Here is a 15,597-nt window from a genome sequence, read left to right as displayed (position 1 = left end):
TGTTGTTTGTGTTCGCTAAGTCCTTTGGGTCGCTACTGTCTCGTGACAGGCTTCAGGGTGAGGTTCGCAGTTATTGCCCCACCTGCCTCGGTCCTCCATTAACATCGCGACTTGACTCTTCACGCTTGCCTTCAACACGCGACAATGGCTACTGCAATCATGGACGGCATCACAACGCACGCGCTCACTGAAGTCTCATTCCCTCTCCCAAAGGCACCACATACAAATATACATCTCCAGCTCACGGACAACGGCCCAAACTTGTTGCTCTTCCTCACGACTGCTGCAGCTGAGTCTGCGACTTCTGCACCCCTTGGTTCCTTCGTATACGCCATGCCTAACGTAAATATCATATTTAATAACATCCATCTTGCAAGTACATGAGCTGACGACGTGCGCAGATGGCCAAACCTGCTGAAGCACTTAGTACGCCGCTCTTCACTCACGGCGGCACTCTAGATTTCACGACTCGTCTATCCAAAGTGCTCGCGCGTAAGACGGGAAAGCCCGTATATGTCGGAAACTCATCCAGTTTTGCCAGTGCAGGCATGGGTGGAACCGTCGAAGAAGAGATGGAAGCGTTCCGGAGGGTGGTTGAGGTTGTCATGGGCTTGCTGAAGTCGGAGAAAGAGTAGGCATAACAAGCATGCTTCGAGCGAGTTAAAGACATAACTTTTGCATGGTGGAGTCGGGACTATTATAATGTGCTATGGTCTAACGTCACAGGATGCAAGGGTGGAATATGTTTGTTGATGGTATCATTCGTCCATAACGCTACACGACCGTATCCGCGCATTCCGCTTGGATGTCTCACTGCTCTTCAATCCACTTACAGGCATCGAAGCATTATTCGAATGCAACAGCGGCTTACTGCTGACCAAGCCTCTCCTTTGCGCTCTGCTTTGCCTCGTCGGAGGTGTTGGGGTTGTTCAGCGTAGCCTTAAGACCACCAGCAACGTTGTTGGGGTTCTTGTCTCCACTGGAAGAAGATACGGCGCTCGCATCACCACCGTTCTCGATCTCCTGAAGGACCTCCTTGGAGTGCTGCTTGGATTCGTCGGATGTGTCTGGAAAATGTCAGTGTTGAAGGCCAGCGGGACGTAGGCAATTTACTTGGGTTGTTGAGGTTTGCCTTGTGGCCTCCAACAACGTTTCCTGGGTTGGCAGACATGGTGATGTGTGATGGTGTTGGAAAGATTGTAGTGATGGTTGGAAGAGTTGTGAGGGTTGTCAGAATAGTAAATAGCTGGATTTGATAGTGAGTATGTAGCAGATGAACCCCGGTGTTCTTATACACGTCAGGTTCCCTCAAAGTAGCGTCATTTCCCTGTCTCGTGAAGGTGTGATGCAATGTATCGCACGATCGATTTCAGTCCCCTGAAGTTTGCTACGTCAATGATCGGGTGCCTGCTCAGTTCACTTGTACCTGAGATTGGAGCACTTTTCACATCCACTGTGCTAGCCGCTGCCGCGCAGACAGGAAGGTCTGGGCTCCAGGCACAATGTGGATGTCGCTAGCCGTTTGTGTTGATTGACGAGGTCATCGTGTAGGGGGCCTTCCAGGTACTCCCCTGAATCAGTGATAACTCAAGACGAGTCGTCATTGTGGGTGACCGTCATGTGGATCATAACATGGAGAAGTTTCAGGTACCGCCATCCGCATCATGGGCAATAGTAAATGCCATGTCTCCTGGATCGTAGACGCCCCACTTAATGAGCGATCGATCTGAGATCTAGCATGCAGGTTCCCGATTAGCGCCCAGAGATACCATCACATAGGCACGGCAAGTGCATCCAAGTGTTTTAGTTCAAACTCTCCAGTATTTCCCTGCGGCATACTACACAACCTCACCAATGAGGTGATCTGACTGCAAAGTATGGTTGACGTCATTGACGCGCGCATGTGATCTGGCGTCAGCGCGAGCACGATATTCGCGTCCAGTTTGGCATGCAGTCATCTCAGGTCTTGACCGCTCAACAATCGCGATCAGCACCTCCTTTGGCGTCTCGTATTTTCATCGGCATTGCAAACGAACCTATAACCTGTAGCCGTATATCTTTTCAGGCGCAATATTGCTTTTCTGTGTCCGTCATCATGTTCGTCATGCCGACGCTCTGACCAGCATCTGTGCGTTCAAGCTGACACTCGCTGCACACCGACAAGAACCGACTCAGCCGATACACTTCCATCTGTGAGTTCAGTGATGGAGCCACATCGTCCTGCGGACAGGTTGCTGTAGCTCTCGTCTCGTTACGATCCTGTACCCTTCGCACTGCTGGACAAGACTCTTGTCCTACCTACCTAGGTAGGTACGAACTCATGCCAACCTTGGTAATATCCACTCATTTGATCACCAAGAAGTCCTGGCTGCAACGCTGCTGAGGCATCTCCAGGCGGTATGAGACTACCTAGCCTATTACCACTTTCGTAGGGGATTCTAGTGATTCCATACTCTCCACTTGCGCTGCGATTGTCATCCTTCCCAGCGTGAGCAAAAGAACAACAAACGACGGGCATGCTCAAGAAGAAGGCACGGGAGAAAGGAGAAACATGTTTTATGCAGGAGTATGAGGCTCTTCGACCGCATGTAAAGATTCGTAATAAGTAGGTACACGGTTTCATTACCTCCTTTGACGGTCAATAGTTTTAGCTGAGGCTATCACATTACTACCTGTCCAAATAAGGCACGGTCAAATTTGAACAAAGACACCAAACAAGCAAACCCGCACTAACGTTTGACTACAGTTGTTGTATTGTGCAAGGCCACTCGTTACTCAGTATTCATTTAAACATCGTCATCAGTATTAACTTACGCACTCGTGCTGAATATGCCAGGGTAAGTCTTATTCACAACTTCGCCAGCTCTCAATGTAAAGAGCAATGCATTCTTTAGGCCTTAGTGATGTCTAGAATGCGTAGCCACGGTCATACAGCTCTTGCTAATGCCTACACTCGTACTAATAAAGACCAATGTATAGTACAAACGCTCAATTAAGATATACTTAAGCAGCCAACGAGTAGTATCTTTTTACCGATTCAGAAAAGCAATGACGCAGTGCTGAATGATAATGCTGTTTCGCCCAGTAAAACCTGATACATGATACCTATTGAGAACGTGCGCACTCGTTTAGTGTATGCTGCTCAGAACCAGGCGCATGGGATTGTAGACGTAGAGTCACAATATCGGTCGGTCCAAAGGGATTAAAATACTAGCTTGGGCTCTTTGATTCATCTCCAGCATCGGATATGCGCTAAGTGTTGTCGGCCGATAACCCACCCACTTGTGGTATGTTATTGAGGTACCTTTTGCCAATTGCAGCATGCGATAGAATAAGCCATCCAACAGATTGCGTAAGCGGGAAGGCCCATAACAATTAGGAAAACTGCTTAAGTTATGCTTACACAACCGCGTCTCGCGGCAAAATACCTAGGTACGTCTATTATTTGCAATGATTGCAAAGTCCGGTAATTAAGATAACTGTCTAGTAGTTGATGCTAATTAAGGGCTTTTAGGTCCCTAGGTCGTCTTGAGCCAGACGCATCTGCGCAACGAGTGCCATTGATCAACGTGTGGTTAGATCTTCCGGTCTTCGTTACCGAAGACCGTGTTAGGGTGATCGTAGATGAACGTGGGGTTTTGCAATTGGCATCGTTCGTTCAGCCTCTCCGTCATTCCACAGCGTTGGTTGATCAGCTCTGTCATAAATTTAATGGTATAGCGCTGCGACAGTACCTACACCGCTATAAATGTGCTCAGAGATATGTAGTGATCTAATGCTGCAGCTCATTTGGGCATCATTTACGGGTCAAATGGCGTTCCGCCTTCAGTAATCTTCTGGAAAGGATCTTGGAAAGATTAGTCTACCAAGCGGTATCCCTGCCATTCTTACGCCCTAATTCGACAAGCGAGCACAACCCTACCGCTGACAAAGTCTCCGAACACCAAAGCCCGCACGCATTACTGGATACCAATGCGTCGCAACTAATCTTCCATGCGACAGCGGTGACATCATGGAATACTAATCGGGTCACGGATTTCTGCATGACAGGATGCGATGCGCGGGCTAAGGCGTGAGCTTGGCGATAGCTGAGTAACATTCTCTCGTAGTGACTACACCTCGTGTTAAATCGTGTTAAGACGGCTAATATTAGCGACCGTTGGAGCCTCTGACTCGTCAGCGCATTCGACACGAGCATTGCAAGTATGGCTCTATTGGATTAGTGGCCAACCATCCAATGAATCTCGTAGTTGCGCCAAAATGATCATCTCAAATCGAAACATCCCGTCGGCTATACCGAGCTCGGTGGTCGCCAACCGGGGGCGAGCCAGATGCGCAACGGCAGAGTCGCGTGAGCGCTTCAAGTCACGAATACGACCCGTGTCAAAGTTTCGGCCGGTCTTTCACTGTGCCTGAAGATTTGGCATGCTTATCAGAGTGAGGACAAATGGTGGTTCTCTGGGAGCCACCCGATACGAGAAGGAACCAGAAAGAGACTTGGCCATGTATATCATCGGAGAAGTGGAAATAGCTGATGTAGTAAAGCACGACACAAGTCAGTGACACGACGCATGGCGGTAAAGACGTCTCTCCATGAATGCCTCAATCGTTGCCTATCCCGCCAAACAGACCCTGTCTAAATCTTCGCATACCGGTCGTCGTGCGTGCGGCTCAAATAAGCATCTGACGACAGCAACCCTACACTGTCCCGCTGCATAGTCGCCAACGGTGCATACAAATCTCTTCAGGCAGAGCGTGATCCGGACGCCACACATCTACAAAGGATCTCTCCGTGCACGCTAGATACCCACTCACCGGTCCCGCTGCAGTCACACCACCTTCTCCAACTGGTCGGGTACAGCCTTATGACCCAATACCGCATCTACAGTACCGACGCTACGGACGCTTGAGTCACCCGTATAGAAGAAACGATCTTGACTCCGAAGCGTGCAGGAACAAGCCACATACTGGATTATGCAACACGAGACCGGCTTGGATTTCTCAATAATTCCTCTGTTCAGACATCAGTCTTGCTATTTTCGACCTTTGGTGGTCGTAAAGTCGGGGAGCCAAAACTCTAGGATCTGGGGCCAAAGACGTAGTGTTGAAGATATAAGATCTGGGGCCTTCGGCTTAGGGTATCATCACCAGCTACCACGACAACCTAATCAAGACTGTCACCAACACGTTCCCAGACCTCTTCGACCAACTCTTGTGACTTTGACTAGTCAGCAGCGACGTCACACTCGAACCAGCTTACTTCCCAGGTCTGAGCATAAGCATACCTGTGTCTTCTCTCCTGGTATATGAGCGACCGTGTTTCCAAACCGTCTAGCCCGACAAGGAACCCACAACCCACCAGAAGCTACACTAAAGAAGTCACTCAGACGACCACCTCTTCTGCAGCACACCCGGGTCTGGAGGATACATCTCAATCGACCTCTGAACAACCCTTGTCAACACCCGTAATTGTCGTTACAAGGTCGCCCGCTTCTTCACGGACACAAACTCCAGAGTCGGGTGCTCGACAGGGTTATCCCCTTGCTATCCGTCATCGCTCAAGATCTAGTTCGCCGCTACAGCTTCAGAGACAGGAACGCTCTCCTACGCCTTACGAACGCCCACAGCGCTCTCAGTCACAACCCCTCGAAGCCTCAACAACTGTGACGAACACCACCATGTCTTCTTCGGGATCTTCACCATCGGGCACGTCTAGTGCTGGTAGTAACTCTGGATCAGGTCAACTTCCATACGCCCCGTTTCCATATCCAATGCCGGCCAATCCTAGGGGCGGCTCGAGCCAGGGAGGTCAAGGCAAATAGACGTCTTCTTCATCCCGGTTGCTCTTCAAGTCACTTTTCTTCTTCTGTCTGTCTGGTTTTGCATGGCATGGTTAAACTGCAACCCTGGCGTCGGAGATACCCTTTTCTTCTTTGAACTTGTATCATCGATTCCTTCATACACGGTGTACCCTTGTTCTCTCTGCAGCCACGTATAGCCTCGGTCATTTCAATTTCTGGCGCCTTCACTCTTGTCATGCACCCTCGACGACGACACAACTTTGTGTTCACCTGGCTGCGCTCGGCTTTCCTCTTGCGCATAGGCTTGCATGATTGGCGTCTACTTTTCCCTATACTGCGTCTGTCTCTTCTCAGTTCAGCTTTCTTCCAAGGATGCTTCGTTGTCGGGCCGTTGCCTCTCTGACTAGTGTGTCAACTATCGATAACGGCGGCTCGATACGAAAGCTCTTGGGGAAGGAATTTCACTCATTCTGATGAATCCTGTTTTTGATTATGGTAAGATTCTATTCTTGTATCCTCTGGAGTACAGGAGTGTGGGGACGATTCTATAGACTAGATACTAGATCACGTTAGCTCAAAAGAATGTACAAGATACTTTGAAGCTATTCCCCAAGACGGTCTATTTTTAGGTCCGTCCGTGTACTGCAACTCGTATTCAAAAGATGGCTCCGTGGAATGAAAGGATACGATACCGACAGCCACCAATGCTGTAGATACGATACAACTATCGAAGATGGCAGCCGGGAGTTAGACCAGGTGGATCGCATGAGGGGCCGATAGCTGGCTGGCGAGGGCACCACCACGCGCCAAGGCAAGACTGAGTAAAGCCGGGTGTCTGTGATGTCCAAGACGGAGCTGAATGGACATGTATGCCCGTCACGTATGGGTTTGTATAGTTGCGCTGGCGCGCAGTGTTGAAATGTAAGGTCGACGGTTGACGGGTGCTTTGAGGGAGCAGTCGGAGACGCAGGGCTCCCCATGTCACTGACTAAGCAGCAGCGCTGTTGCGGTCGGGCAGCGTCGCTCGTGCCAACTTTGCTGTACAAGTTGGTCGGCGCGACATGGCGACACTGCTGCTCTGCTCTGCTCTGCTCAAGTGACACTCCAGCCTGGATCACAAGCGTCAACCCCTCTAGCCAACGTGACGTTGCGACAGTTCCCCCAAGCGGTTGACAGCTGCCTTTTTGTCACCCGTGCGCGCGCGCGTCATCTCCGCAACGCCGTGTCCTATCCCCAGAGCTCCGCCGTCGTCTTCCCATCAACCACGACTTTCGCGTCGCTCCACAAACGCTACCATGGCACCATCACGGTCTCGATCGCCGCTGCTACCCATTCTCGCCCTCGCGTGCATCCTCCCATACTCGGCAAATGCCTTCGACTGCAAAGACATACTCGCTGATGGCGCGCACTTCAACTTCAAAGAGCTCGGCGGGCCGCACGTGGTCCACTACAAGGAGTCCGATTTCACCAAAGAACTCGAATGGAAATACAACTTCACAATCGACATCTGCAACTCTCTCAAATGGCACAAGGGCGGCAGTCTGGCCACCGAGTGCCATCACGGGGCCAGGGTGTGTGGCATCCGAGAGAACATCGACCTCAGCAAGGACGACAACTCCACCATCACCCCAATCGATATTGCTGGCACATACACGACCCAGAATGGGAGGAACATGGATGCCAAATTCGAGAATCTGGGCCACTCCAAGAGCAACAAGGACGCCGGACTAGAGGGCGTCCGGGCGACGCTAAACGGGGGCAGGTTCCCTTTCGACAGCAAGAGGGAGGGCGTGAACCAGCGCGCTATCATTGAGTTCGTTTGCGACAAGGAGAGGACGGGACTAGAAGGCGACGAGATGGACAAGAGCCCCCACGAAGACGGTGATAAGGATGACAAGGATGACAAGGACGACAAGGACGACAACAAGAAGGATGACGAAAAGAAACAAGACAAGCTGCGGCCAAGAGAGGAGAGCGGCAAGAGCAAATGTGAGGACAATGACAACAGTTTACGCTTCTGTGGTTATGACTTGGAGACGGAAGAAAAAGACAAGAAAGTCCAAACACTTCGATTGGAGTGGCGAACCAAGTACGCGTGTGCAGACGCGCCTTCGCCCGACGGGGGCTCGCACTGGGGCTTCTTCGGCTGGTTCTTCATCATGTGCGTCACCCTCTCTGAAGCTCAAATGTATGATCGTGCACTAACATACGTCTAGTCTTTTCCTTGCAATTGCTGCCTATCTCATCTTCGGCTCATGGTTGAACTACAACCGCTACGGCGCTCGCGGCTGGGACGTAAGTGTCCCTGTACGAACTGTTTCTGACACATACACTGACTTTGTACTTCTATATCTAGCTTTTGCCCCACGGCGACACGATCCGCGACATCCCATACATTGCAAAAGATTTCGCCAGGAAGGTCATGGGAACTGTTCAGGGAAGTGGCAGCAGAGGAGGCTATGCAGCCGTTTAGAATTGGCGATACTCCAGGGCTCTGTGGGTACGTGACTGGCGACGTTTATGTAGGATACATTGATTGAACATGGAAGAGCATACTTGGCGCTGGAGTTTACTGGGTTGAGTCTTTGATTGGCGCCTGAGATACTAACCTAGATCTTGTGAGGTGACGAATGAGAAGTTGCATGGACTACCTTTCATCATGGATACCTTGTTTGTCACATTGTGTTGGTGATGTGCCTCTCCATACCATCAAAAGTCGTTTTTCAGAAAACATTATCTGGCTGCATCTGATTTTGATGCGCTGTCACGCATTGTCGCATGTTTTACTATTTGAGTTCGTCTTCAATTTAAAGACTGGTTTCTAGAAGAACACTCAAAAACACTTTCGAACGAATGCCATACCTAGGTACAGTTGCCCGGTTCCCAGACTGTGTTCGCAATACTTTCACCAATGTCCATGTCTAGTCTCCACAAGAAATCTGTGCAGTTTGCTCCTGGTACCAACTTCGAATTGGACCATGTATATTATTGGAAGCGATATAGTCCCGTCTGTTTGGCCGAAAAACACAGCTGTCTCTCAGATCTAGGACAAGAGTAATTAGACACTAGCTTGATGGTTGACGATCTGGAGCAGCTTTTGAGCATCGAAGTACACGCTCTGTTGCTCGTCCGCGATAGGAACGGAGCGGCTGCTCTGTCCAACTCTCTCAAACAGTAGCTGCGAACCGGCAAGCCACTTCTCCCCGGCTCGAAAACTCTACATGGGGAACATTCAATGTGCAAAAAGGTTTCAGACATCTTCGAAGACATACTCCAGCGCAACAGAGGTGGCTTCTCCAAAGCCGCTCGAGATGAGTGGAAGCAGGCCAAGGCGATTGTAGTTTCTGAAGATCAAAGTGTCAGCTTTGTAAGTTTCCAGCTCGTCAATGGTACTCACGAAGAGCTAAAAGCTCTCGAGTCTGTACTCGAGTTGCGTCGAGGTGCAATCTAGATGCAGGTGTGGGTGGACACTAGCATACTGGTCATATAGTCGCAATATAACAACATGGTTATCTAGGTACAATATTCAAAGGTCATGCAGCTTGTATAGACATACGTGCAAATGACTTTCGGATGAGACTTCTTTGTTCATACAGCAGAAGCAAGTATCCACAATGACCAGATGTCTCCATTTGGTAACGTGGATGTATCAAAGCAATGATCAAGAGTTGACAAGATCATTCTTGAAAGAGCGGAAGAATATATATCAATCGATTGTGAGTATTGATACAAGTGGGTCACGCCACAAGAACTATACTAGTTGACTTGTGTACTTACAAGTAAGAAACAGACATCGTACTTTAGAGAAGGTCTTCAAGGAACTTTGGTCGGGATGACCAGAGTAGTGACACTGATGATGCTGAATTCAAGAAGGTCAAAGGATGTGAGCATGGGAATAGCAATCAAGAGAGTGCGATTGGTAAAATTCCCTATAAAAGAGACGGCAAGCCAAGAGTGAATATAAAGAAGGGTGCATTCCACGCAGGGTTGAAAGTCCTCAACCAAGCAGATATGGGAATGGTAGCACGATCAACGGGATTCCTGTCATTACGAAACATATCGTTCGCTATGCCGTTTCTGGGATGAATCATTTGTAAGCACACGAATCTACATGTACACATACCTTTGAAACACTGTTTTGGTCTGTCAGCTTTTCACTAAGATCCGTTGCTAGATAACGACCTTTTCATTTATGGGCTGGAATATGAATATCTAAAGGGAAACGGAAATTCAGTAATCCCTTACCAGTATTCACCTATCGTTGATCACCATCTCCACAACGACCGTCGTCATGATCTTGTCGATAGCCTCAAGCACTTCTGCCGCCATCTTTTCGCCGGAAAATGAGCACCAATTCTCCAATAAGAAGATCAGTACTGTTTGGCTTTCCATCTGGTGTCATCAACAATCACATGTGATACTGCCATGCCATTGTATACTAACGCGGGAAAGAAGAAGTCATCAGTTTCAAACATGATGAGGAACAAGAAGCCACCGAAACTCCTTAATCAGAAGCGGCCACAGGATTCACTCTTCAGACATCATCGCTAGTGGCTGTTGACTAGTCTGCGAGGTGGGAATGCATCTCAAGTTCTTCAGTCGACTTGCACGGATGTTCCAGAGATGCGGCGGCCTATAGTCGCAGTTGCGCATTCCTCAGGTGTACTTGTTAATCAAACAGTGTCGGCACCTAGCACGCTGCCAATCAATCCAACATGTGGAATCTCTAGAGTGTGTCAGGAAGTATAAGAATCTTAGGACGACCAAAATCTAAATAAAGTCGTTGTGTGTGCGTGACCAACAGCTTCCTAAGGGCAATACACAGTGCAGACATAAAAAGAATATCTAGCGAGGATCATCGGAATTTTCTCTTATAACAAACCTGCATTCAAGCAAGAGTTGGCGTCGCGCGAAGTGGCGAGAGCGAAAGCCGCTATAGCTCGAGCGTGAAAGAAGACCACCTTCACACCAGACACAGTGACCTTATTTCGTCCGCAGCGCCCCCCGTCTTCGGTGCATTCTCGGGAAACGCCTATTATGAGAGCTTGGTAGACTCGCCGCTCTACTTGGCTTGAAGTGAATCGACACACCAAGAGTCTACTCCTCCATAACTATCCTTTCAGATCAAAGGTCTACTCGAACCGTGTCATGGCCGCAGTTGACGCATCTTTTGCAAGTTCCTCGGGCCACCTAGTCACCGCCAGGAATACTGAGCCTTGATTCTGGCATACGGTCGACCTCAGGATTGATCAACCAGTTTCTGTAAAAACGCCGAGACAGCTAGGTGAAATACACTAGAGTTGTTAAAATGTTACGGATGCACTCACATTTCTCGCTGACGGGCGACGAAGATACAGTGCGGGTCATGAGTCTGTTGATCCTGGATAATGTGGTGGAAAAGGACAGTCATGGCGACGAAGAAACGGATCAGATAAGGTGGACATATTGGGCCAAGTGTGGCAACGAGACCACGACTACAATTACTAGCGTTACTGTCCCATCAGCCGGGCCTGTTGCCAACGATGCGGAGCGTCCCCGGAAAAGTCGGAAGTCCGCTGAATGTAGAATAGTATCGTCCAAGGCTGCATAAACGATTGGCTGGCGCGAAATCCAATACACACAGCTTAGCTTCAATGTTTTGCGTAAACTGTAGATGCTTCCTATGGGGGCACAAATGAAGTCCTTCTGTGGATAAGTGTGACATAATGTGGACCTCATCATAAACGATGGTAGGAGGTTAAAATCTTGCAACCAAACGAAAGTCCTTCCATGGACGGGACTATGCATCAGGTTCGAGGCAGGATCCACGGCGCGTGGACGAAGTCCGCCGGCCTCACCGCTCACCGTCTTCATGTTGAGCATCAGTATATGTTACATTAAAGCGAATCTGCTGAGATATGCACGGGATATAGAGTCAAGAGCAATGATGCACCAAGACGACCACAACTGCGTGTGGATTTTAGGCTGCTGCCAGGTCCGAGCTTTCGCGCAAAACACGCTACCCCATCGCAGCCTTGCACTAGGGTGATAGACTTCCAGCGCTCTGACATGTTCATCGTAATATAAAGAGCACAACGCGTCCTTCGGTAGGACTGCTTCAATAGCGATTTACATGGCTTTGTTTGCACTCCCGCCGGAACTCAAACTCAACGTCATCGAGTTTTTGGATCCCGACTCGACCCTTAACTTTGCACTCACGTGCAGAGACCATGCGACACTTGCGAATTCGACGCTGAAAGAGCACGGAAGACTGCTATCGGAATGGAAAGTTGTTGACACTACAGATGTGCGGACGCTCCTGTGGAGAGTACTGAGAGAGGTGTTGATCGATCCGCGTCAAGGCTGGTACATCAGGGAACTCAATCTTCCAGCGACCCGACAATACAACTGGAATGTGAATGAAAGTTTGTATGGCACCCACCCAAACAACGGCTTGAGGCCGTCCGAAAAAGATAAGGGCTTGTTCATTAAGGCGGCGAGAAATCTGCGTCACCTGTATCCGGTGACGGGAACAAAGACCGTGCTGCGTCAACACCCGCGCTCCATCGAAATTCTGCCATTTCCTCAACTCACAATTGCCTCTATCGAAGATCGGATTCACAGAGGCTTTGAAGACGCTATCATTATACTACTGTTGCACTATTGTCCTTACCTTAACACTATCAGACACACTGTGGTACACGAAGAAGAATGTTTGGAGACGGCCCTGTGGCATATTGCCCACGAATATAAGAACCCAATGATAGCGCCGATGCTCCCTTTGAAACATCTCAGGACGGTCGCCATCGCCTACTACGATACGGAAGGAAGTGTCTCTCCCGACTGGGCCTGTTACTATCTTTGTATTCCTTCGTTGAAGATCTTTGCAGCGCAGGGGATGGGGAACTCGCCTAGTAGACAGGTGCAGCGCAGTCTGTTCCCAAATGACGCTGTACAGTGCTCCAACGTGGCAGAGCTATTCTTTTGGGATTGTCGATTTGATGTGGACGGTTTGGCAGTTGTTCTTGCAGCGGTCAGGCATCTGGAGAAATTCACGTATCACGGCGGTGGCTCTACAGTATCGGAAACAAGCTCCTATCAAGCCAAAAAGGTTCTGGAAGCGGTTGTTACATATGCTGCTCATTCGCTGGAGGAGCTTAGCCTCGGTCAGGGCTATGTCGATGATGATGTAAGACCTTGTTTCTTGATAGATTTCTTGGCTAATCACCGTTGCTAGCTTGGCCTTGACATTCCCGGCCCGACGGCCGTCTCACTTCGAAGCCTCCGAAAGCTTCGCATACTTGATTGCGAATGGTCGGTACTACGACCTGAAACGGAAGAAGAGGAAGAAGATTCACAACATGATGAACCTTTAGAAGAAGGATTTCATCGTGCGGAAGATGATGAAAAGACTGTTACAGAGTTCGACGTTAGAACAATCCTTCCTGAGTGCATTGAAGAGCTGCACTTAGTTGGTGAATTCAAAGTATATGAGGAGTGGGAGCGCCTAGAAGACACATTCGACAACCCAAGTGTATCAACTCCACATCTGACTATGGACAAGACATGCCTCCAGAGAAGCGACAGCGATAGGCGTATCGGAGACGCAGAGAATCGAGGGGGTGTGTGGTCACATCCCCTTACACAGCTCTTCAAAAGCCACGGATATTAAGTTTGAAGTCTATAAGTGTTGTTTGAAGCTACCTTGAATGCTATAGAAGAGGAAGTTACAGCATTAGTTTTATTGCATAGATCTAGATAACACCTAGATACCTGCGCTGTTTATTCGTATAAAAGTTTGAATAGTAGAACAATAATATAACATTGTATAACGTAGTTCACAAGCGAGTGACGCACCCAAGCGAGTGACGCACTTTTGCTAAGACCTCACCAAAACCACGACTGCGCACGACAGTGCAGCACCGTATAGAACTGTAATTAGAAATCGTAATAGACCATTCTACTCAGAATCTACTACTATATCTTGCTTGCATGTGCGCGAGTTGTGACTAGCCTCGCCGCAGCGTCTACAGCGTCTTTGCGACGGTTCGCCCACCTCAACGCGCACCCTCTTCTTCGCCTTCTTCCTATCGCTGCGCGCCCTAAACTCCTTTAGAGTTGTAAGTTAAAGACCTTCCTCTACTGTAAGGGTTCCCTCCTTCTGTACTCGCTTTCTTTTATACAATTTACGTCGCGTAGCGGCCTTGTTAGCTGCTTTAAGCTTAGCGATACGCTTTTGCGACAACACTAAAGCATGCGCTATTATCTCTGCGCCTTTAGAGAGGCTTTTCACCGCCTTAACTATTAAAGTAGGTAAGCTGTCTACATGCCTCTAAAACCTCTTAAGAACTAGCTTTGTTTAAGACCCTAACTCTAGGGTATTGCTTAGAGTTTGCGACTGCTAGGGACTGTCCTTAACAGTAGGTAACAGTAGAGTACGCAGGCAGACGTCAAGCATCGATATAACAGCGTCTAGATTGAATAGAACTAAGCTAGCGCCTTAGAAGCCTCCTAGGATATTGCTCTTTGTAATTAAGACGTTTTAAGCAGCAATAAAGCACAGCAAGAACTCTGTTTTAGTAATGTAGGTAATCTTATTGCGCATTAGCTTCTTAGCTTAGCACCTATACGCCTTCTTTAGCGGCGCAAAATAGCTAACGTTAAGCAGCTGCAGCAAGTGCGAGGAGTGTAGAGGCATACAGAGGGTAATTATCTTCTTCTCTTCGCAGAGCTAGTAGAAATCGATTAAGCTATAGCTCTCGTGACTGTTAAGAACTAGCAGGCAGTAACTGCTAATAACTCTCCCTTTTGTATGCTTGTTAAAGTGCTCTAACTACTTAATACTAAGCTTGTTTGTTGTCTAGCTGTTTTTAGAGACTGCAATTACCTAGTCTCGAAGCAGGTTTTCCTCTTTGTACTAAGCAGAGAGGTAGTGCTTGCCTTAGAAGATAATAAAAAGTAGAATCGCTTACCTTGTCGCGTCTATGCCTTAGATAGCTGTAACCTACTCTTAGTTGCCTTGCTGCACTGTCTTTAGCTGTCCTTAACAGTCTGCTGCTGTAACTACTGCGCTAGTTAATATTACGCCTATTATAAAGCTAGTCTTATTAAAGTTGTACGTGTCTTCGTCTTAGATGCTGTACTTCGCCTTTGTATTCTATACTAGGCGGAACTAGCCTTAAATAACCTTAGGATCTTCGCAGAGGGCTCTACTATAGTTGTACTTTTAATTAAACTTAGTTTTAAGCTTAGAACAACGATTTACAAAGTTTGCAGCCTAGTTCTTGCTAACTAGCTTCTAATTGCGGATCTTAAGTAAAGAACTAGCTATCTCTTTAACATTAGCGAGCTTAGGCAGATATCCTTGCTCTACTAGCTTAAGAACATGTTTAACAATCGCTATCTCTTTAGATCCTCGAAGAGCTATTAAGTTAGGCGCGCAATCGCGTTGTTAAGGCGTCTTAGCAAGTCGCCTTTGTAGTGTTGCTTTAGAGACGCTATAGATAGCTCTAGCGCGTCGCGTTGTTAGTGACGCGTCTCTTTAGATAGCCTGTATCGCAAGCTGTATATCTACTTCGTTTGAGATTGTTTTTACGCTGTTGCGTTAAGGCATTACAACTTAATTAAAGTTTAGTAAGGTCTTAGCAAAAGTGCGTTACTCGCTTAGGTGCGTTACTCGCTTGTGAACTACGTTACTTGCACTACATTATAATAATATAGAAGTAGAAATGTCTAAGAACTAATATAATAATGTTCTAATATTATTATAATTTAACTATAGTACAAGTAAGATCGTATATTTATAGAAGATATAGTA

The 15,597-nt window shown here is 48.1% G+C and overlaps 6 protein-coding genes across 6 annotated transcripts; 5 read left to right on the top strand and 1 right to left on the bottom strand.

The window, feature by feature from the left end:
* Positions 1–159: 159 nt before the first annotated feature.
* AA0111_g1443 (hypothetical protein) lies at positions 160–635 on the top strand (the record flags this gene model as incomplete). The annotated part of the gene is made up of 2 exons (XM_028647103.1): positions 160–342; positions 402–635. The coding sequence occupies 2 exons, from the start codon at positions 160–162 to the stop codon at positions 633–635; spliced, it is 417 nt and encodes a 138-aa protein (XP_028510702.1).
* Positions 636–867: 232 nt separating this feature from the next.
* Positions 868–1,171, bottom strand: AA0111_g1442 (hypothetical protein; the record flags this gene model as incomplete). The annotated part of the gene is made up of 2 exons (XM_028647102.1): positions 868–1,067; positions 1,114–1,171. The coding sequence occupies 2 exons, from the start codon at positions 1,169–1,171 to the stop codon at positions 868–870; spliced, it is 258 nt and encodes an 85-aa protein (XP_028510686.1).
* A 4,507-nt stretch (positions 1,172–5,678) lies between these two features.
* On the top strand, positions 5,679–5,822 carry AA0111_g1441 (hypothetical protein; the record flags this gene model as incomplete). Its single annotated transcript, XM_028647101.1, has 1 exon — positions 5,679–5,822. The coding sequence occupies one exon, from the start codon at positions 5,679–5,681 to the stop codon at positions 5,820–5,822; it is 144 nt and encodes a 47-aa protein (XP_028510685.1).
* A 1,274-nt stretch (positions 5,823–7,096) lies between these two features.
* AA0111_g1440 (hypothetical protein) lies at positions 7,097–8,274 on the top strand (the record flags this gene model as incomplete). Its single annotated transcript, XM_028647100.1, has 3 exons — positions 7,097–7,962; positions 8,018–8,096; positions 8,158–8,274. The coding sequence occupies 3 exons, from the start codon at positions 7,097–7,099 to the stop codon at positions 8,272–8,274; spliced, it is 1,062 nt and encodes a 353-aa protein (XP_028510701.1).
* Positions 8,275–9,036: 762 nt separating this feature from the next.
* AA0111_g1439 (hypothetical protein) lies at positions 9,037–9,252 on the top strand (the record flags this gene model as incomplete). Its single annotated transcript, XM_028647098.1, has 1 exon — positions 9,037–9,252. The coding sequence occupies one exon, from the start codon at positions 9,037–9,039 to the stop codon at positions 9,250–9,252; it is 216 nt and encodes a 71-aa protein (XP_028510367.1).
* Positions 9,253–11,913: 2,661 nt separating this feature from the next.
* On the top strand, positions 11,914–13,452 carry AA0111_g1438 (hypothetical protein; the record flags this gene model as incomplete). The annotated part of the gene is made up of 2 exons (XM_028647097.1): positions 11,914–12,969; positions 13,018–13,452. 2 exons carry the CDS (start codon positions 11,914–11,916, stop codon positions 13,450–13,452), a joined length of 1,491 nt encoding a protein of 496 aa, XP_028510366.1.
* Between the last annotated feature and the right edge of the window lie 2,145 nt (positions 13,453–15,597).

Source organism: Alternaria arborescens, assembly GCF_004154835.1.
Source record: "Alternaria arborescens strain FERA 675 chromosome Unknown contig_3, whole genome shotgun sequence".
Classification (NCBI taxonomy): Eukaryota; Fungi; Ascomycota; class Dothideomycetes; order Pleosporales; family Pleosporaceae; genus Alternaria; species Alternaria arborescens.
This window is presented reverse-complemented; position numbering and strand designations above follow the sequence as displayed.